The sequence below is a fragment of the Rhodnius prolixus genome, unplaced genomic scaffold (assembly GCF_049639745.1).
Source record: "Rhodnius prolixus isolate KJV_2025 unplaced genomic scaffold, Rpr scaffold_12, whole genome shotgun sequence".
In the NCBI taxonomy this organism is placed as follows: Eukaryota; Metazoa; Arthropoda; class Insecta; order Hemiptera; family Reduviidae; genus Rhodnius; species Rhodnius prolixus.
The window spans coordinates 3808987-3831041 of NW_027411635.1; the positions used below are offsets into that span (position 1 = coordinate 3808987).

Below are 22055 nucleotides of genomic sequence, written 5' to 3' on the forward strand. Positions count from 1 at the left end.
AGAGACTCATGGGTGCTTCTCAGTAAGTGCTTACCCTGGCCTATAAAACGTTATAAGACCCTCGTTAGAGTATGGCACGGAAGCTCTAATTACCGCCCCTGAAACAATATGTGGTAAAATGGATAAAGTGCAAAACGCAGCCTTAACAGTTATACTAGGAGCCCCTCGTTCGACTCCTACTACATCGATGGAGCTGCAAGCAGATATCGAACCACTTGCCGTCCGACGAGAGATTGCTGCGATGAACCTCGATGAAAGATTAAAGCGATTACCAATTAACTACTGGCAAACCGAAAGTGTGCCCACAGTGAGATTGAAAACACAAAAATGCTTTGCAGGTAAAGTTCGAGATTTATGTGAGCAAATAGGGCTTGAGGACTTTCAAAATCGGAACCCTTTTTTTTTTCTGTTTCATGGGAAGAGCCGCAGTTAGCGCCGGGTAGACTGAATTTAATAGAAGATATAAAAAAAAAGCAAAGCCCTGGAAACAATAAATAATGTTTACTCTTCTCCGCCTTGGAACACCGATGGTTCTGCCGAAGGTGCAAACCGTAATGCTGGCATAGGAGTCTACTCAGTGTAGTTCCAATTGAGTATTCCTATTGGAAAGATAGCATCAAATTTTGATGCAGAACTGCACGCCATCGCCATAGGGTTGGAGGAGGTTGTTAAAAGGGACTTTTGCAAAACTGTTTTACTTGTGGATTCCCAAGCAGCTATTTCAGCAGTAACCGGCTATGGTGATAAAGAGGACACTATTATAAAAAAAAATGCAAGGCACTCATAGATAAGTTTCTTTCGCAAGGGAAGCAAGTTGTACTGCAGTGGCTTCCGAGTCATGTTGGACTCCAGGGCAACGAAGAATCTTACCGATTGGCAAAAGAGGGGGCAAATCAAGATCAGACCCAGGCACCGACTTCGATCGAAGATGGCCGAAAATCAAAGGGGAAAAGCACAAAGGAAGCAGTGGGAGGTGCTTGGAAATTTTAAAGGAAGACTCCCCACCGATCTGCCTAGGTCAGCAGCTGTGGCTTGTTATGGTTATTGACGGGTCATGATTACCTTCAGAAGCATCTCCATCGAGTTGGCATTAATTTATTTTGTAGGGGAGATGTTATACACCTGCTCACATGCTCTCAACTACAGGACGTGTGGGACACTATGTCCACGGAGCCACAAAAAAAAAAATTATATTGGGCTGCCAGAAGTAGCATGGCCGAAGTAGCCATTAACCGTCAAGTCGTAGGTTAAAAAAAAGTTATGATTTTTTTTTTTTTTTTTTTGGCTTTAGCTTACACACTATATAGCCATATGAAATTTTTAATTTGAAAAACAAATTATTTTCCTCTACTTCTAATGTTTTAATATAAAAAATAAAAATTATACTTGATTATTTCGCCTGTATCTAGGTAATGTCTTGAGAGTAATGATAAGCTTTTAGATTTTAAAATATAAAATGTTATGGATGACAGAAAAAAAACACTTAAGTGCTTTAATGGAAAAAAATATGGAAAACATTGTTCTATAATAGGTGAACTGAATGAAATTCGTTTCAAAAGTATGTACAGAAAACCAATAAGAACGAATCTAATCAAACGGTCCACATTTTAAAATTACAAAAAAAAAAAGTTACAGGTGCCACACACTTGATAGACTGAATCTATCTAAATTTCTCGCAGGTGAAGTTTAAAAACAGATCCTGCTTGATTAAGCACCTATTTACAGAAAGGTTTTAACTGAAATTTAGCGGAGAAGTTTCAGCATACCTTCACCTAACATCTGTATAACAATAACCTTACCTAATAACGGCAACACAGTCCATGAGCGATGAGACAATAGAATCTCTCAAATGTTTCAAAGCAGATGCTTCATCTACTCTGGCATCAGAATTTGCCAAAACTAGGGCTTTCAGTAAAATGTACTCTTCTTTACAAATCAAACTTCTTTGCAATTTGTCCATTACAGTAAGGCACTAGAACAATAAAATTAAATGGCTGTTTAAAGTTATGAAAAGAGATTTTCTCTTAATAAAATAGTCATAGTAGAAATGGCACAATTATTTTAGACTCCTATTGCTAAGTTAATATTTAATGCCGTAATATCAATGTCGTAGAGGTACTTGTAAGAGAGTAAACTTCTATATAGTTTCCCTGTAGTAATCCCAACCTAAAACCACAAATAATTACAATTAGAGCACCAATAGTGAGACTACTCTAATGCCAGTGGTTATAAAAATTGTATCGATGTTAACTGTTTTTCTTAATCAATCGAAATTTTCAGAAAGATTTTAGTAATAAGAGTACTTTGAATGATTTTAGCACACCTTGTTGTTTTGAAAGTTTTTTTTTTGTGAACAAAACTTTTTTATTTTTAATACTTAATACTTGATTACTTTTTATTGAGTGTAAAGCCAAAAGAAGTAGTTAATCTTTGCGACTATTTAGCGTCTATTTAGTTTCTATGGTAAAACCACTAGAAACGGCAGTTTGCAACCAAACGCACTCACATACATTACGTATATTGAATATAATGGCGAAGAGACAGATACTTTCACTAAATGAGACTGGGTCTATCTCCTCAGGTAAATAAATGTAATTTAGCCATCACAGTTGTACAACGTGAGAAACACCAGATTGCATTGAATTAGTATTGACTTGATTAATATTCAACATGATTTTCATTATTAACTTGTACACAAGTAAACTTCTTCAATATCGCGTTTATCTTAACTCTTCGTCCTTTTGTTAACTTCTTTTCAGATATTTCTTTGAAATCTTTTTCACCTCTTCAACATCTTCCCAACCTTTTTTAATTTACCATTTCGTTAACAACAACTTTAAAATCACAGTTCTCATAATAATTAATTTACTTCGCAAATTTAAAACGAAAGGAAACTATCAGAAAGATGTTTAAATTGTATCTATCTACATACCAGCATACATAAAATTAATACAAAACATTTTTTTACTTACTAGGTGGTAGATTTCTATTGCACCGCACTCTCTTGCCAGCATTTCATCAAGTATAAAATCCACAGCAAAATTTAATTTTCCTGTTGGAGGAAGCGAGCGAAATGCTAGAGAAAGTGTTAAAATTTCCGTCCACGTACTCTGTAGTAGTCTCATTTGGTTGGGAAGAGATAGTTCGGTAAAACCTTAATTATTTTTCAACCAACATTATCAGTTAAAACAATAAAGTTTTGGCAAGTTTTGAAAATAAAATTTTTAAATACATACCAGGGATTTGTTTTGCCCAGCCAATTATGTTGACCAATTCTTTGTCATAAAGATCAGATAGAATTTTCAACGTGGACACTCCTTGAGCCCTGCAAGAGTCTTCTTCCGATAAGATAGATAACACTTCCGGTTCACATCCAATCAAAATTTCTAACAATTTATTATCTGGAAATTTATGATAAATTGCCAATAAATTCAATAATTATTGATGCAAATATGGTGTATTCTTGGTTTGTAATGCTCGTGAACAGTTTTCTGGCGTGAAGATTTTGCATAAACCTAATAAACCAACCTTCTCTCGCAGGAATAGTAGATATAATTGTATTTTTTTTTTTTAATTTATTGCACCCACAACAACAATAATAAATTTTACAGAACTCAAAACACACCTAAAATCACTCATTCTGTAAATCGTATTGAAAGCTACCATTAGAACTAAGCTTAAGCCAATTCAACGAGAACCTCATTAAAAATTATACTTTCTATGGGAAGTGTCTCAAATAATAATGGTAGGCATTAAGATGGAAATTAGCGTTAAGAATATATATAAAAAAGTTTATACTTTTTACGCGATAAAGCGAAAGACCCATGCATTAAAGTACTAAAGCATTATCGACTTGTGACCTACTCGTTAGTAGTATTGCGGCCCTCAATATGAAGATGTGAATTAACTGTTTTTCAGGGATCCTGGCGACCCAATTTTGTGGGCATCCTAGCCTAACACAACAACACCTACTGCACTCTCAAAACACAACGCACATATTGTGATTGGCCTAGAGAGCCTGGGCGGATACCAAGGTTGGTGAATCCTCCTAACATCTAAATTTGGGATGTTATCTCTGGAATATCTAGGAAGAGCATTGCGGAGGAAGGATATCCCACACTACTGTCTTCTGTCTCTTCGCAGAATTTTTCTTGAGAGCTTGGTTCCCTTAATTTAGGGAGCCATAATTATGACATCTAGGTTCACTGGAGGAGGGGGATTGCAATAGTAATAATTATTGATTTAAAAGTGAAGTGAAAAATCTAAATTTAAACAATCGTAATTTCAATTTTTAATAATTGCGTAAGAGATGTGTGAGTGCTTAATATTAATATCCAATTTTGGACAGAATGTTAATTACCTTCAAGAAGAGGTTTATTCGGGTGAGTACTTGATAAATAGGAAACTTCCGTATTCCTTCTATATTTCTGCCGGCCCCCTCTTACCCTATCAAGTCTTACGCCCTCTTTCAGCATTCCTTTATTGAGACATTTTTGAAATCGACATGCTTGACAAGCTTTTCTACGACGTTTATTTATTTCACAATCATTAGCACCTGGACATGTGTATTCTATATTGCCTGGAAAATTATTTTTAAAAATCTGTTATAAAACGTACATTTTGGCATAAAACGTATTTACACAATGACTGACAATGTTAATATATGTAAATGTTTACCTACCCTGAATAGTTCTTTTAAAAAATGCTTTGCACGCTTCACAAGAAGCCACTCCATAATGGAATCCAGAAGCTATGTCTCCGCAGACTAGACAAAGTCGTCGTGGCATATCTTCTTCTTCCTTCATTTCTTCCTATTAATTAATTAATTAATTTTTAATTAATAATTTTCCATTTTTAATTAATTTTCAACAAAAATTATACATTTTTTTTAGCAGGTTTAATGAACCGATTTTAGATTATAAAATATTAAATTTAAAATATTTAGATTGTATATCATTAGATCTCATCCTATACGGAATTTCCGGCAAAATAAGGCAAAAAGAACGCGACTTTAATTGAATATACAATAGAATAGCGGCGCTTTTGGAGGGAGGAGTTCTCCCCTGACAATATACGAAAAAATCAGTTTTCTAATAAAATGCTCATTTTATATCTAATAAAATTCCTAAAGGACCTAACTAATGCAATGAAGATAAAAACTAGAAGAATCTGGAAGAACTCTGAAAGAAATACAAAAACTCTGAAACAAAGAAATTTACGAACAAATTTAAAAACTTGTTATAGCCAACTAAGAACAAAAATTTTGTGGCAAAATCTACGAGAACCAACTACCGAATCACAAGTCACCGAAGACACAGAATACTCATAGCCGACTAGATTTGAATTTGGAATGAAAATTCTAGAGAACAAACTTATACATGAGAACAACCATTTAACCAAAAGTGTAGAAAGAAAATAAAAAAACCGTGAACATTAATGACTAAGAAACCGACGAAACGAAGAAAGTTACTCTACTGCTTACGGGAACTGTACATAAAGCATACCAATAATTGATATACCAATTAATTTCATTACTACCTAAGTAACATTTCTAAATCTAATAGTGTAAAATAGTTACAGTACACATGACGTGTAACATATCACTTGCGTTCCTTGTATGGGCACTAACGGTTAATTATAAATTAAACAGTTTTTAGTAGTCTACCTTACAGGCATGCACTTATTTATTCAAGGACGTTTAATTGCTATTGACCTTTCTCTTTAAATAGGGGAGACGTATGCAGATTTTGGCTACTGAATAAAACCACAACAGCCAAAATTTGAAACCCATGCACTACACCAAAATGTAACGCTAGTTTTAAAGAGGAGTCTACCCAATTTTATTTATAAAACTTAGAACAACTTGGACTAGGCATTATTAAAACTGTCCGGTAGGACAGTTGTATAAGGGTTGATCATCAAAAATTGCACGAAAAAGCGTAACGTTGAAAAACACCCAACTTTGACAATTTTTTTTTCTTTTTCTATAAAAGATAAAATTCCCAAATTTTCTTTAAATTATAGGGCAAACCCTCCTTTATAACTGTAATTTTTTTGCAACAACCCAGATCTAATAGGTTTCGAGAAAAAAGTTGCCAAAAATGAGCAAAAACGGCATTTTCAAAAAATGTTCTTGTTCTTGTTCTTGTTCTTCTTGTTACCTTTTTTGTAAACAACGTAGCGCCTAAACGCGTGAACCGATTTTCATGAATGAGGTGTCATTCGATTCGGAATTTTATGTAGATGTGCCTTATGGGGGTCTCGATGCTGTACATCGAATGGGAGAGGAGTTAGCCCCCTTTATGTAAGGCCCCCTCCAAAATTATTATTACTAATTACTCTGTAAATCTTGGCCCGATTTTGATAAAATATGGTAGGGTGATAGGGTTAGGGCTCCCCTACGTAACATTAAAGCGACGATCAGCTCTTACACTTTTTAAGGGGAAGTATAGCAATCGTTGCAAATTATCGACTCGTGAACCGATTTGCATGAATGAAGGGTCATTCGAATCGAAATTTTGTACAGATTTGCACTTTAAAAGTCTCGACGCCGTGCCTCATAAGGAGGGGAGTTTGCCCCACCCAAATAAGGCCCTTTCTAAAACTATTATTACCAATATTTCTATAACGCTTAGTCCGATTTTGATAAACTTCAGCTCGAATAAGTGGTTAAAGCTGCTCTACGTTGCTGATGCTCTTGCACCTACTAAGAGGAAGTACTGCAATCATTTAAATTATCAATGAGTGAACCGATTTAAATCAATGAATTGTCGTTCGATTAAAAGATCTTTGCCTATTTGCCTTTTAGGAAGAAGTACTGCAATCGTAGTTTATTTTTCTTACTCCTCTTAAAAGGAAGTACTGAAATCGCAGTTTAATTTTGCTATTTACGTACAAATACCTTCCTATGTTATTCAAAACGCTTTTTCAAAAAAATTGTTATTGAGGATGGTTTGGGGGAACGCAACTATAATCATTCTTTAAAAAGATCTCTCCATTGGTAGTTACGGTTCCGACTTAACACCTTATCAGATTATAATGATAGAATTGTTTATTCCAAATTTTAAAAAAATCTGTAAAGAAGATATGTAACTTTGTAAAATAAACAAAAATGAAAATCTATCCAAAAGGTACAAAAATCTCCTTAACAAAAACTTACAGTTTAAAATGTTAAGTATAAGGGTTGATTAAACGCCAAAAGGTACACAAATCAGCGAGTACCCAACATTTCATTAATACTTCATTAATAGTTAAGTAATTCTACTGCATTAATTTTCATTAATAAGTTATTTTTTAGAATTTATTAGATGTCACAGACCCTTATGCTGGCCACTTCATTGATAATATTTTTTTGTTATAATTATGATAAATCACATAAATATGTACATGCATGTTAAAGTAGAAAAAGACAAAGTTAGAGTAGGCTACTGTCTTGAATTCGTCTTACCGAAATATTCGTGAGCACAAATAACACACAGTTAATAACAAGTAGATTATTCAACAACAATTATTCATTTCTCAATTGTAATTTAATTTAGTCCCCCTAATTTTACTTATAGTAAAATACTGGAATAATTAGCTGCCCTAAAAATATGCATATCTTATTTACTTTATATTACATATATACAACATTGTGGGATGAATACCTAGATTGAGAATGTAATTGAAGAAAACTATATTATTTGCGATAAAGCCAGATAATTATTATCTATTATTATAAACGTTTGACTACTACATAAAATAACAATTACTTTAATCAAAGAATGAACTTAAACCGACGATTTTTATTTAAAAATAAAAATAAATAAATAAAATAAACAAAATCATTGGTGTAAGTTTTTTATAAAAAAAAGTTTTTGAATTTTTTAGCCTCATAATTTTTTTTATTTTTTATAACGTTTTCTTTTTAACCTGTAATTAATAGTTTTATTATTATAGATAACTAGATATTACAGTCAATCTACAGTGCTACTTGAACATATATTTTGTAGACGAAAATGGCCAGCATAAGGGTCTGTGACATCTAATAAATTCTAAAAAAAAACTTATTAATGAAAATTAATGCAGTAGAATTACTTAACTATTAATGAAGTATTAATGAAATGTTGGGTACTCGCTGATTTGTGTACCTTTTGGCGTTTAATCAACCCTTATACTTAACATTTTAAACTGTAAGTTTTTGTTAAGGAGTTAACAAGAATCTATCTAAACCTGCATTCATTCTATTTGGAGCACGACCAACACACCCACTTACGCAATCTCTGATCACATCACTGAATGAATCCCTGTTCTGCAAAAAAAAGAAGCTAATCTGCTAGACATTGCCAATGGCTGTATAGTATAACTCTTTTCTTCTCTAATTACATGGAATTAAATCAAGATTATAAAAATACTTCAACAAGATGACAATCAAGAAAACAAAGAAAATCTTGATTATCATCACAACTCAATGTTTAATAAATAGCACCTTGAACTTACGCCCATCTGTTGAACTACGGGATTTGATAATGAATGTGTTGTGGAAGAACAGTACTGATGGTCCGGACTGCCTGGTGAACATTGTATTTCACTGCTGAAACCGGAAGTCTCGCAAAACTTCAACTGTACATAAAATATAACCAGTTTTGTACAGATCTTAAGTAAAAGACAGAATTAAATTAAAAACAACCTAAAACACTCACACAGCAAATACAGTTGTAATAAATTAGAAAATTGCTTTAAATTTAGTTTGTTAACTAAACGTTGATGATCATGCTAACAATGATCTGCCTTGTGAATCTTCATAGGAACACTCATTGGACTAGAGAACCCTTTAGAGGCACAGAAACGTAGGATAAGAGCAGTCTTGAAAAAATAGGTGTATAGTCGTAGGAATGTGAACGGCAAGATTCTATTTCCGCAGTATGATTCAAAGATTCTAGAGTTAGATTATAAAAGGGACGGGGCCTATGCCCCACGGCACCGCAGCCACAAGAGACTTATTGCGCCTTCCCCCTTTTTTTTTTTTTTTGATCTAGTAGACGAAACCTCCCGTACTAAAGAGGTTGAAGACTTTCCCTACTAGTTCTTTTTGTGCTATTATCTTCTCCTTTGGTCTCAAAGTTTTAAAGTCATAGCGCAACTTCAAGGATTCTAACTTTTTTCTGCAGTGCGCACGGATTATCAGAATACTACATCAAAATGGCTAGCTAGCTCACTTTCCCTAACGAAGTGCACAAAATATTTTTGGCTAAAATTTGCATTACAACTATAAACGAAATATGAATTTCATCGCTCGTTTAAAATGTGCGGACTCCTCCACATTAGTTGATATCCCCCAAAAAACAGCACTCTGCCTACAAATCCATTTTCACTTTGACCAGTATATATTATATATATATTAATTACTCACATCGCTGGGTGGGATGGTGATGGTTGGTGAATAGACGGTGGAACTGGGCGAAGAAGGCGCATGGAATCCCGACAATTCTACTTCTTTTTTGATTACTGGAACTGCCCCCATCTCACCATCACCATGAGACATTATGGATTTCTAGAAAACATAACAATAAATAAAATTGATTAAAAATCAAACACAATGTTTTCGAAGCAATATTTGGGACATTTAATAGGTAATGAGTCTTAAGAACTGTAAATTAAATAACATTATATTAATCACAGAGAGTGGCAGGACTACAAGGATAGCAGAAGGCTTCGGGCATGCAAAGGGTACGGGTACAGTGTTAGGTCTATTTCGAGACCGTTTTTTAACTACTGAAAGATCATACCAACCCTTGTGCAAGTTTTATGGAGTTCAGATGAGCAAATAGATTGTTCAAAGAAAAAAATCGGAAAATCGCCGTAAGTTTATATTTTATAATAATGTAATAATATTCTTTTATTATTTAATAACATTAAAAAATTAATAAACACATTTTATTCACAAAAGTTAACAGAAATTCTCATGGTCTTGCGACGGTCTGAGAATTTAAATTTTACATTTCATTTTTCATAACCAGAAATATACAGGGTGTCCCAAGCTATACGGATAACGACTTTTTCTCGGAAACTAAGATAGCTAGAAAAAAACTAAAAAATACGTGTTCCCTTAGTTTTTTGTTAGGAATCCAAATTTACTTTGTAAATTTTTTTCAGTGCTTCCAGAAGCGAGATACAGGCACCAACTTCATTTTTTCAAATGGGAAGGTGCGGTTTTTAGTTCAGAAATAGATTTCTCTATTTTTTTAAAGAAAAATTTACTTGAACGGTTTTTTTCTGTGAGCGATATTTTAGAAGTTATGAATGAAAACATGATTCTTATAAGAAATGTCAAAATGATAATATTATAACGGTTTTTTGATAGAATAAGAAGAAAAGTACTATTTTATTATAAATTTTACTCCTCATTAATATTACAGATCATGCTCGAAATGGCCTCCATCATTAGAGATGCATAGACATGCTCTTTCCTGCCAATTGCCCCTTACTGCCAAAGAAATAGATTCGGCTTTAACCGAGTTACGGACATCTTACTATTCTCGGCTTTACAGTTCATCTACAGATGCAATTCCGGCTTGATTCTGATACACCTAGATTTAGAAATGCTTTTAGATAAGCAGAAATAAGGAAAGAAAGAAAAAAGTTATGAATAATCACCTTGTTTTTCAGGTATCCCCAAAGGAAATAGTCCATAGGTGTCAAATCCGGTGAGAGAGGTGGCCATTGAATCGCCCCCCGTGTCGATATAACAGGCCCATCAAATTGCCTATCGAGATATCTCTTTACATGCCTGATGGTGTTATATCCATCACGGGGGCTATTCAGTGATACCTCTCTCACCGGATTTGACACCTATGGACTATTTCCTTTGGGGATACCTGAAAAACAAGGTGATTATTCATAACTTTTTTCTTTCTTTCCTTATTTCTGCTTACCTAAAAGCATTTCTAAATCTAGGTGCATCTGAATCAAGCCGGGTTGGCATCTGTAGATGAACAAAAGCAGAGAATAATACATACGTGTAAGTCGGTTAAAGCCGAATCTATTTCTTTGGCAGTAAGGGGCAATTGGCAGGAAAGTGCATGTCTATGCATCTCTATGGTGAAGGCCATTTCGAGCATGATCTGTAATATTAATGAGGAGTAAAATTTATAATAAAATAGTACTTTTCTTCTTATTCAATCAAAAAACCGTTATAATATTATCATTTTGACATTTCTTATAAGAATCGTGTTTTCATTCATAACTTCTAAAATATCGCTCACAGAAAAAAACCGCTCAGGTAAATTTTTCTTTAAAAAAATAGAGGAATCTATTCCTGAAATAAAAACCACACCTTCCCATTTGAAAAAAATGAAGTTGGTGCCTGTATCTCGCTTCTGAAAGCACCGAAAAAAATTTACAAAGTAAATTTGGATTTCTAACAAAAAACTAAGGGAACACGTATTTTTTAGTTTTTTTTCTAGCTATCTTAGTTTCCGAGAAAAAGTCGTTATCCATATAGCTTGGGACATCCGTATATGAAAATAATGTTTTGATAAAAATTAGTTAACTGGCAGTGCCGTTTTATAGAGTTGATTATTTTTATAAAAACGGACACAATATTTTATTTTAGCTTTTAATAAATACTACAGGTTTCTACATTTTTTTTTTTATAAATATTTTTCAGGAAAATTAATTTCTAGAGAGTTTTTAGAAAGAAATATTAGGTTTATTAGTTGTCCAAATATTGAATTTAAAAAAGCAACTCCGTGTTTTTTCTCTCCCTTTTATTTTCTTTTGCTCCCTAGATTTGAGTTTAACATATGATTTGAAATTCATGATATACATAAAATATTAGGAATACATAAAATACATGATTTTAACCTCTAGTTTTTATTAAGGAGTTCTGAAATAAATATGAAGTACAACTAATAAATATTACTAGAATTTGAAGATCTGTTCACATAAAATTTTCGAGTTTTTCGTTGTTTTTTTTCCGAAAATGGTTTCATTGATATTTATTTTACGGGACCAAGTATATCAGGATATTTTAGTAACGATAATTTTTGAATTAACAGTGGCGCTGTTAGGTTGTGAATAGTGTAACTAGCTTCTTTATAACGCTAATAATTTATGGCAACCACAACCAAGCATTTAGATTTTTTTTTTTTTTATTAGAACTGTAATAATTTGGTGAAAGAGGAGAAGTTCGTATCTGTGAATAACAAAATTAAAAGATTTTTTTAGAGGTAAGTACGTCTTTTACAAAGAAAACATCTTATGTTTTGCGTTTTAAAGGGAAATAACGATTTGCGGTCCTTCAAGACCGTTTTTTTTGTTTTATTTCTTTTTTGTAAGACATAGGAGAGACTTGGGGGTCAAATCACTAAGTTCGCTGAGAAGCAGAAAGTGATCTGAGAAGTAGAAAGCGATCTAGCGATTTTCATTATTCTTCAAATATTTTATTTTATTGATATTTTACATTTAAATTCTAGTACGTACTAGAATATATATTCTAGTGTACGTACACTAAAAATATTATTCCAGGTAAATTGTTGTTTACGCTGGTTTTAGCGAAAAGGTGATATTTTACATAGACTTTCTTAAAAAGTGCATTTAAAATTTAAAAAAAATCGATTGACCGGAAATGCATATTTTTATAAGATATATATAAAAAGATTTTGATAGCGTTACTTCGAAATTTGGGATATTAAATATTCACTTTAGCGAGGACTTTATTATGTTGGAAATGTTTTAGGTCTCTAACGGAGGCATGTCAGGTTTCATTCAAATTTTCCCTTTTTATTACAACAGCGTATAATCTTAAAATTCATAATTTTTGAAAATTTAACGAAATTTCGTATTAATAAACTTGCACTTACAGAAGTGTGAGATTATAAAATGAGGGAGAGAAGAGAAAACATTGTTAGAAGAGAGTTCATAAATAATTTAAAAAAAAAAATTGCCCAGCTCGACCTTGAACTTGTAACAGTTGTTTTCAAGGTCTCTCGATTAACTAGCAACATTCAATTCTATACTGACTGGATCATGCCTTCGCGAAATTGGCTACTATTATTAAGCCTTCTATTACATTTTAGTATTAAATTTAATTGTAACCCATCCTCTTTATTAATTATTATAAGAATTATTAGAGCTTTAAACTGACCCAGTTTGATTTTCAAGCCTCTTGCAGCTTTTGGCTTCATTACTGTGTTTGTGGTAAAAACTGAAGAAAAAGCAACCAAAAAATTCGGTGTAAAAGTACACTTATTTTTCATATTATAAAATCAAAATATTTCACGTGAACCCTTCCTAAAAGATTTAAAAAAACTATAACTCCAATTAAAACACAAATTCAAGATACACTAATAAATTTATATTTTTTCTTTTCACACTATTGATTTTTTAATTTGTTTATTTCTTTACAAAACCCAAGATCATAAAATTTAAACGATATTATTCTCAAGTTGTTTTAATGTGTTTAATAAATTAAAAATACCATGCGAACTAGATCGTATTTGAACACGTACCAACCAGGACTCCATATTTTTCTACATGTCTACAGTTTGGCTGGAGTTCGCCTTAATACTACATCATCACTCCCACCTAAACACCATACCTATCCCCTCTACATTTTATTTCATTTTATTACTTTTTACTTATCTCTTGGCCAATAATTGCCAATAGTAGGGGACTATTTTACCAGGGCAAGCTTATTTTAAACGAAATCTTCGACAAGAAAGAATCACACAATTTTGTCATATACAATTCATAATTCAGCCTTAAAATCATGGATGCTTATAATCAACTACTGGCACTACCAGCACGCAACCAGAACCTAATCTGACACTTATTTCCCTCCTCTCAAACCTCTTGAAAAAACCATTGAAGTTCTCCCCCCAAAACAGCCTTCCAATCTACCTGTAATATTATCACAATATATCCTTGAGTATCATCAAATCTTATAACCCTCCCTCGAACTAATAACCCTATTATTGGAAAAAAGAGAGTACACTGACCTAGGTAGAATGACACTAGTGACACACAGTGGAGTAGCTTGGTTGTTTAAACTGTAGGCTGTAGCCGGGAGGTTGAATCTTCAATATCAAATCAGTAAAACTTCTAACGAACTCCTTCAAATATCAGACTTAAGTATCAACGGGGTCATAAAACAGAGGTTGTGAGGACATTTTGGGAGATGCCTCCCTCAGTGGAAGAACTCCTTTTGAGATTTTATTGTAGCAGAAAAATCTAATTAATTTTTTTTTAAATTTCTAGATATAAATAGAGTAAAATTATTTGTAAATAAACTGTTTTTTAAAATACTAATAATTTTACCATCAAGCATTCCTACAGAGAGATTATTAGATCTATCAAACTTTTTTTTAGTGACTGAAGAAAGAGACAGAAATTCCATTAAAGTATCAGTTATTTCTTTATTTTTTTTAAATTAAAGTCAAGCTCTCTGTCACACTCAACTAATACAATAATTCAGAAATAACTTATTTTTATTTTCCATATGACTTATACATTTATAAAACAAGAAAGCAGTGCCATACGCTTGACCGGATGGAAGGATAACGAACTTTCACATTTTGTGATCACTGCACGACATTAAGCGAGCATTTAAATATAAATTTTTTCAATTCGAAATGCCACTGTGAGTAAAACGCGCCTCACCTCTCGACAACTCCCGAAGGTTGCCGAAAGGCACACGATGAAATTGCAATCACAAGTGGAATGGTGAACAGCGCAAGAGCCGAAGGCTGCGAAAAGCGACAGCCTTTGATATAATTCTTTCACATTCAATTTTTGTTTGTTCTGTAGCACGTAATTCAAACTGATCTTTTTAATCAAAACTGAAGTGTACGCTGAAATGTAAGTAGTGTAAAGGACTAATAAAAGCAATGCTTACTTTTTTATAAAAATTAAGTGTAGGTTAATATTATAACCTAAAGAAAAACTAGGCAACTAGTGATATACCCAATTTCCTCATCACAATTCTAGAACCCAGTAGAGATTGTCCTACCTTTCTTGATAATGGATGACTGGACGCTCAAGAGAACTCAATCAACACACCAACCAAACCTCTCCCTCTCAATTGCACCCTAGTTATGGAAGGAACATACTATGTTTCTCTCTGCTCAATTCATTTTATAAACCTTTCAACCTCGAATTACTGTGGCAGTCCTGAATTTTAACCTTGTAATGAATTTTTCAATAATTTTTTCTTTAGCATGTTTAGTCTTCTATATTTACATCCATCCACACACCAATATATCTTAAAAGGAGTGAAAAATCTTTTATTGCCTCGGTCTCTTCGTAATTAAAAAAATAAAACTGTAAAAAAAAATATTACGATTCAGTTTTTAATATTAGTTGCAAATTAGACAGTCACTATCAGCGTTTGATAATATTCTTACATCCAGCCAGATCTGTAACGAATATTCCATCCAGTTTTGAGATCACTATTATTGCTTTGAATCAATTAAACTTCAGATCAACACAATGCTGAAGACCCCTGTACCACAGCTTCTGTTATTCGGTAGCAGCACCACGTAGATCAACAAGCTTACCACTGGCTTCCATAATTAACTTCTTCGTTCCCATGTCTCTACAGTTAGTTTGTATTCGGTTGTTTCACTATAGTGATAATTTAATAAACAATACTTTCTTCTTAAAAGCAGTAAGAGAAACTAATGCTAGTATGAAATACCTATTTATGGTTGAGTCTAACCCTTCTGCAAGTTTTCTGATGCTTACTCGAGAATCAACTCTGAAAACTTCTCTTAAAAGAGCTTTGCAAACTCCCCTCTCTGGATCAGTAACATTCATCACAGCCAAGACAAAACAAAAACATTTATTTAGGGGAATTTTCAAGTCTTATCCTGTTATGGAGCAGAATCGTAGACACTAAATGACTTCCTTAGAAAACAACTTCTGTTCTCAAAAATGAATTTTCAGAAAAAGTTGGCGGGAAAATGACAAAAGAAAAAGTTTAAAATTCTGAGATAAGGAAAATTTAAAAAAAGGTAAGCTGCAAAATTCCTTGTCGGAAGAATATGAAGCGATGAAGGGGTGACAAAAGGAGGTCTATTTTCACCAGTGCTCTTTAACATTGCCTTAGAATGAGCGATGGGGCAATACGAACCAATACCGGAGGCACGATTTACAACAAGATAATCCTGCGTAAGTGGACGGTAACGTCATTACAGCGTGTGTAATTGGGACTCTCGTTGGAGCAAAAGTGTTGCCTTCTGATTAACTAGCAAAAATAAGCTTCTATCCGAAGTGGCTGAGGAACCAAAAGTTCGCTTCATGCCGACAATCCAAATATGTAAATACCTGTGAGTAGTCCAAACCAACACGGTAATAAAAAAAACAGAATAGCCGCAGGTAATGACTATTCTCTATAAAAAACGTTAAAACGAAACTTAGGTCATGACAATAGAAGATGAAAGGATAAGGGAAAGAAATGTGCTGCGAAATATATACGGTCCCAAAAATGAGGTTCTGTACTAATGCCAAACTGAGGCAATTGTACCATGAAAAAGACCTTCTAACAATTTAAAAAAGGTAGACTCAGGTTGTTAGAACAAGTGGGAAAAAATGGAGGCAGCGAGATTACCGAAGCACATGCTGCGAGGGAGCCTAGGAGGAGCCTGAAAACAGATGACCCAGCTTGAGATTGAGAACCTGTTTTTTTAAAATTATTATTCTTTACTTTTGGCTCATAAAGGTTTACTTTGACCCAACTCAGAACAAATATATTTTATTTTATATTGCATCCAAACACAATATCAATTTTTAAATTTCTTTGCTCGTAAATAATATGGAGGCGCTTATTTTAGGGAAATTTGATACTTGTAAGCATATTGGGCACTGTTTTAGTAGCAATAAAAAGTATTTTTTAAACATTGTGCAAACACACAAGGGATTAATTACTTTAAACTTTTCATCGAACGTAAGTTTCAGAAAAAAAACTAAAATAAAGATAGTATTGCGAAGGTACTACTGTTTGAAATAAAATGACCGTGAAATTAGCTTCACTAATCGTTTAAACAAAATGCGTTTACTTGTTGAGTTCTTAACCTTGATTACTCATGTATTTAATTAACAGTAAGTTTAATACAAGAAAGCTTGAAAAAATAGTTTATAATTCGTTTAATTAAGACAACAATGTATGTATATTTAATGCAACCAAAATTCGCCAAGTGCACAAATAATCCTTCTTAACTTGGCCGCTAGGATTTATTACCTGGTACCAAAACTGGAACTAGTAAGAACTAACTAAGGACCTGTTAACAATATGCGACAATAATCTGGTGGAAAATATTTCTACACTGCGCTGCATGACTATCCCTGAAAAGATATGGATGATGCCTGAAAAACTGGATCAGTTAGAAAATGAACAGGCAGATTTTTTTTTTTTAATAATAAAATCCTTTCATGTTGATGGACAAATGAGGACACTTCAGTGTTCTCGAGATGTCCAATTATGAGTTCTTATTAAAAAAAAAAAAGAAGTTGAAAACTAAGTTAAAAAATTATATATTAGAAACTAAATGTGATGGAATGAATACGTATTTATTTTGGCTTCATTGTAATTAAATGTAATAATAAAGACATTTTTCAACAATTAGTGTTATCATTTTATTGGTCTTTAAAATTTTAAAAAGTATAAAAAAAATTCACAAAAAGTTTAAAAAAAAAATAGCACATTTAAGTATACTGTTAAAAATAATTTGAAACCTATGCCATTACCTTATTCTTTTCTTCTACTGGCTAAAGTTATAGAAAACGCGTGGAAAATGGGCCAAAGTAGAGATGGAAAGTTATAGAATTTTTTTTTTTTTTTAAATGAATGTAATTTATTTTCTGCATAAAGTTGAACTTCTATTTGTAGAATTTAAAATACTTCCCAGGTAGTAATGGTCCTCCCAGGATCATCAAGTATTAGGTGGAGATGTTTTTCATATGCTGGCCAATTGCTAGTCGAGTTGGCAAGGCTAGGTTGATCCGAGGTTCTCCCCGGCTTTTTTGTTAAGCGAAATTCGTTTATGGGAGGTCTATACAAACATATATGTAATATTTAGCAGGTTATAGGTAGTATATTAATTTTTAATTTAAGCTGGTATGAGCCTGAGTTCAGGTACTGCCCTTAGTCAGTTAAAAATAATAAAAACAAAAATTTAAAATTAATGCAAAACCGTATTTTTGGGTGAGGTTTTTTAGGTGTTTTTAATTACAAACAACAGCATTTGGTGCTACATTTAAAATTCAACTACCCAGAAATTATTAATTGGTAAATTGGTATACAAATAAAAAATTCGTTTTCAGCTTTTCACATATTTTCACACTTTAAATACCAGAAGAATATGAATGGTAGAATATAAAAATTAAATTAAATCATCTTAATTAGATGTAATATTCAATTCTGACACATATTATAATAAGATTGTAAGTTTCGTATGATTAGAAATCATATTTTAATATTCTAGGCATTATTCACACAAAATTCATTTTATACCAATTCTCTGCTAAAAATGATTTTGCATGATCCAAACATCCAGTTCATTGTGTAAAATTATCTAATCTAATTAGATTTATAAAATTTGGAGCCCTCTAAGTCTGTAAAGAAAATAGACTTCTTCCGAACATTTCAAACTAAATTAAAGTAGGGATTTCTTCTACTAAAATAGCTCTTATGAGAAACCACACCAATATGTTGTAAAAAAAAGTAAAGTAAAGCCTATTTTTTAAGCAGGCTTATCGTCCAACTACCGATTAGGTGTCGTGGACGGAGGCGACTGGCAAATATACTTTACTGTAAACCTCTTTTAACCATTAAATAAAATCCAAGGCCTAGACCGGGAATTAAACCCAGTACCACAATACATATTAGCTTTAGTCTTGCCTCTAACCGCTCGGCTATCGTGGCGCCTAACAATTCGTTGTTCCCACTCTTCATAACAATGCTGGAACTCATAATCTAGAGTTAGTTAGTCGATTGGTCGGTTAGTTCTTTTTATGTCTGTTGCTTCAAAATGGTCGTCTTTGAGATATCTGGGTCACAGAGACTCAGATCAAGTGAATAAGAGGTTGAGGAAGATACAGAGGTATCTTTTTCCTTTTCAAAAATTCATTAACTGAGAAAGCAAGGCGCATTCTCATGTGCTTCACTTGAGTAATTAGGCACAACCCCTCAAATACATCTCAGTGCAAATGTATGCTTTCACGCAGAAACTTAATAATTCTTGCTCAAAAAAGCAAATGAGCATTGGTATTAATTTGAGTTTGGTTTATTGAAACTTGGGAATTTTAGAGTGGTACTCCTAGCTTTTAAATTTTGTTTCCAAATCATTTTCAAGACCCTCAATTCTTCTTCAGTATATTCATTATTTAAAAATTTGAAGTACTTTCAATTCTTACGGCTATACCGACCAACTAAAAATTCTAGTTTACGAGTACCAGCACTGTTATGAAGAATAAGAACGGCTTAAGGTGTGTGCTTCCAAAGAAAACTATTTTGAATGGGGTGAAAAGCAAGTAATTTTAAGTTCAGTATTGATAAAAAAATACACAAATATTTCCTTACTTTATTTACAAACCTATAATAAGATGGTTGGTCGATTTTTAAAAATCTTCATAAAATAATAAGAAGGAAAAATCTTTCAATAAAATAAATTTTAATGTAACCTTGTTAGTGACATTCGCCTAAAAAGTTTTGAGGCAAAACGATATCGGGCCTATGCGTATAATATCTAGCTTAAAGAACAGCAAGTAGTATGACAAAGAATCTATACACCAAAATTAAATACGTATGGTAGTGTTAATTTATGAGAAGTGGTATTTAAGAAAGAAAAATGCAGCTAGAGGAGAAAACGTCCGTAAAACAAATTTAAAAAAATAAAGTCTTATCTGGAAAACAAAAAGGACAATATTAATACAGACTCTGTTACAGTGACGATCCACTGAACTCAGAAAGCCAAGCCCTGAGTTTAGCATCCAATGGCTGTCATTATATCTGCTATTCCTAGGAGCCCCACAGTTAAATTTTCTGCAATAGTGTTGACTAAACGAGAGAATAATCCCGAACACCAGCAAGGCATTTAAGATGCTTCAAGCGCTACTGACATTAAATGTTGACTCACCTTAAAATTAAACCAAAAACAATTTAAGTCTGAAAACCACAAGTGAGAAGAGAATAAAGTAAGTTCATCGGAATCTGTTTATTCTATGTAATAGGAACGTAAATGAACATTTTTTATAATATATACCCTTACACAACTGTCCTACCTGACAGTTTTAATAAAACTACTTATGGGTCGAACACTTGATAAAACACAAGACGAAACTGGAGAGGTCAGATAAAATCTTAGAACCTTAAACTGTAGCTCTATCATTGACGCAGACAATATAACAAATATAAATATCAGCGATTTGAAAGAATCAAGATTTGCAAAAAGTTTCCCATCCTAACTTGTAAATTAACGACCTCTTCATTATTCAACGTAAACTAGTATATGATAAGCACAGATCCAAATTAATCAAACATTCGGAGTTCAAGTAGACTTTGATTGTCTTATAAAAAAGACAATTGTTACAAATCTATTTCCAACAATTATACTAATTTGTTGAGGCCGTACTTGAGTTAAAATTAAGGCTAACAATTCGCCACTAATTAACTGGTTGATTATTCTTATTGAATAACTTTGGGTTATGAAAAACCATTCAAATTGTAAAATTGTTAATATTTAATCCCAAAAGTACTACACTTATTACACATATCTATAAAAGAACATCTAGACAATTAACAAGGCAGGGTTATTTTAAAAAATTGAAGTGTATTTACTTAAACGGTGAGGTGAATTTTAACTTAAGAAATTCCAGAAAAAATCTACAATAAATGACAATAATCTGATGATCCAATAAAACTAGCAGTGTTATAAGTTGATATTAATTAAATACAGACAAAAAAAATCAACATCTACTCGAATTCGAAAGAAATTCCAATATTTCAAGAAATTAGATTAAAAAACCAAGAAGCAACTCAATTTCATGCTTTTTTGAGGGATTAAATATTTATTTTTTAAAAATCAGAACAAATAATTTTTTTTCACTATCCCAAAGCACAAATCACAAAACACCAGGGCAGAAAAATAATTGAAACCTACAGAATTTGCTTAAAATATAAAATTATTAATCACTTAAATAGAAAAATAAAACGGAACCCATTTCCATTTGTTCTTCACTCAAAAAGATTTTCATATAGATATAAAGATAACTAGAAAATTATTAAAAATAACGTTAGTATAAGTTATTGACATATTGCAGTTTTAAATGAAGACTGATTTTTTTCATGATTAAAAATCAAAATTAATTTATAAATATTAAGTTATACCTTCGAATTGACATATAGAACAGCATATTCCGGAGGGTTTTAAGGGCCACAAAAATCATATGTTCAATCTGGCAGGGTAAAAAAAAAAAAAACTTATTTATCATCGATTTATCGATTGAACAATAATTTTTAAATTAAAATCGAGATTATTATGCGAATATTCTTTTGTTGATATTTATTAAAAAATACTTAAGGATTTTATAATAAAATCGAAATTTAAAAAATCTTTAGCATTGTAAGGTTAAAAATGATTTTTTTCGTTCAGTTTTGATTGGTATCTTGTAACAAATATACTTTCAATTAACATTTTTCATGCGAATTCCAAAAGGTTTTTCTTTTAATTTAGTAAAAATTGAAGAGTTTTTTTTTATTGTCAATATTCACACAACTACTTCATCTTTGTGTCGTGTTCCTTTAATTTAAAAGGGGAGGCGTCTTGCCTCTCAATCTGCTTGTGCCAGTCCTCTCTGTTTAATGCTTCAGCCTTTTAGTAGTCTTTCAGATAGACGGATTTCTAGTAAAACTTGGTGTTTCTGGGTCGGTCTTCAATGATAACAGCTGGACAAATCGTGCCGAGAGCTGCCAGGATATAAGAAACGAGACAGCAAACTGAGTTTTATGTAGCCAAATGGAGTTGGATGGCCGTAAGATAATACAGACTAAGATTTTTTTCAATAATATGTTCAAAAAA

At 32.5% G+C, this 22055-nt stretch overlaps 1 protein-coding gene across 6 annotated transcripts in view; it reads right to left on the bottom strand.

The window, feature by feature from the left end:
- ERR (estrogen-related receptor) overlaps positions 1-21453 on the bottom strand; it is a 38479-nt gene extending 17026 nt beyond the window's left edge. For 2 of the 6 annotated variants that reach the window (XM_074143581.1, XM_074143577.1), the window contains exons 1-8: positions 13491-13544; positions 9392-9532; positions 8479-8601; positions 4682-4811; positions 4361-4579; positions 3237-3401; positions 2973-3154; positions 1800-1972 (exon numbers count right to left, since the gene is read on the bottom strand). In XM_074143581.1, the coding sequence (XP_073999682.1) occupies positions 1800-1972; positions 2973-3154; positions 3237-3401; positions 4361-4579; positions 4682-4811; positions 8479-8601; positions 9392-9532; positions 13491-13505 (1148 nt within the window). In that variant the 5' untranslated portion in view covers positions 13506-13544. Of the gene's footprint in view, positions 1-1799; positions 1973-2972; positions 3155-3236; positions 3402-4360; positions 4580-4681; positions 4812-8467; positions 8602-9391; positions 9533-13126; positions 13449-13490; positions 13546-21364 lie in introns of those variants that run through there. The other 4 variants (XM_074143579.1, XM_074143578.1, XM_074143580.1 and 1 more) reach the window with 4 other exon arrangements.
- Positions 21454-22055: the final 602 nt, after the last annotated feature.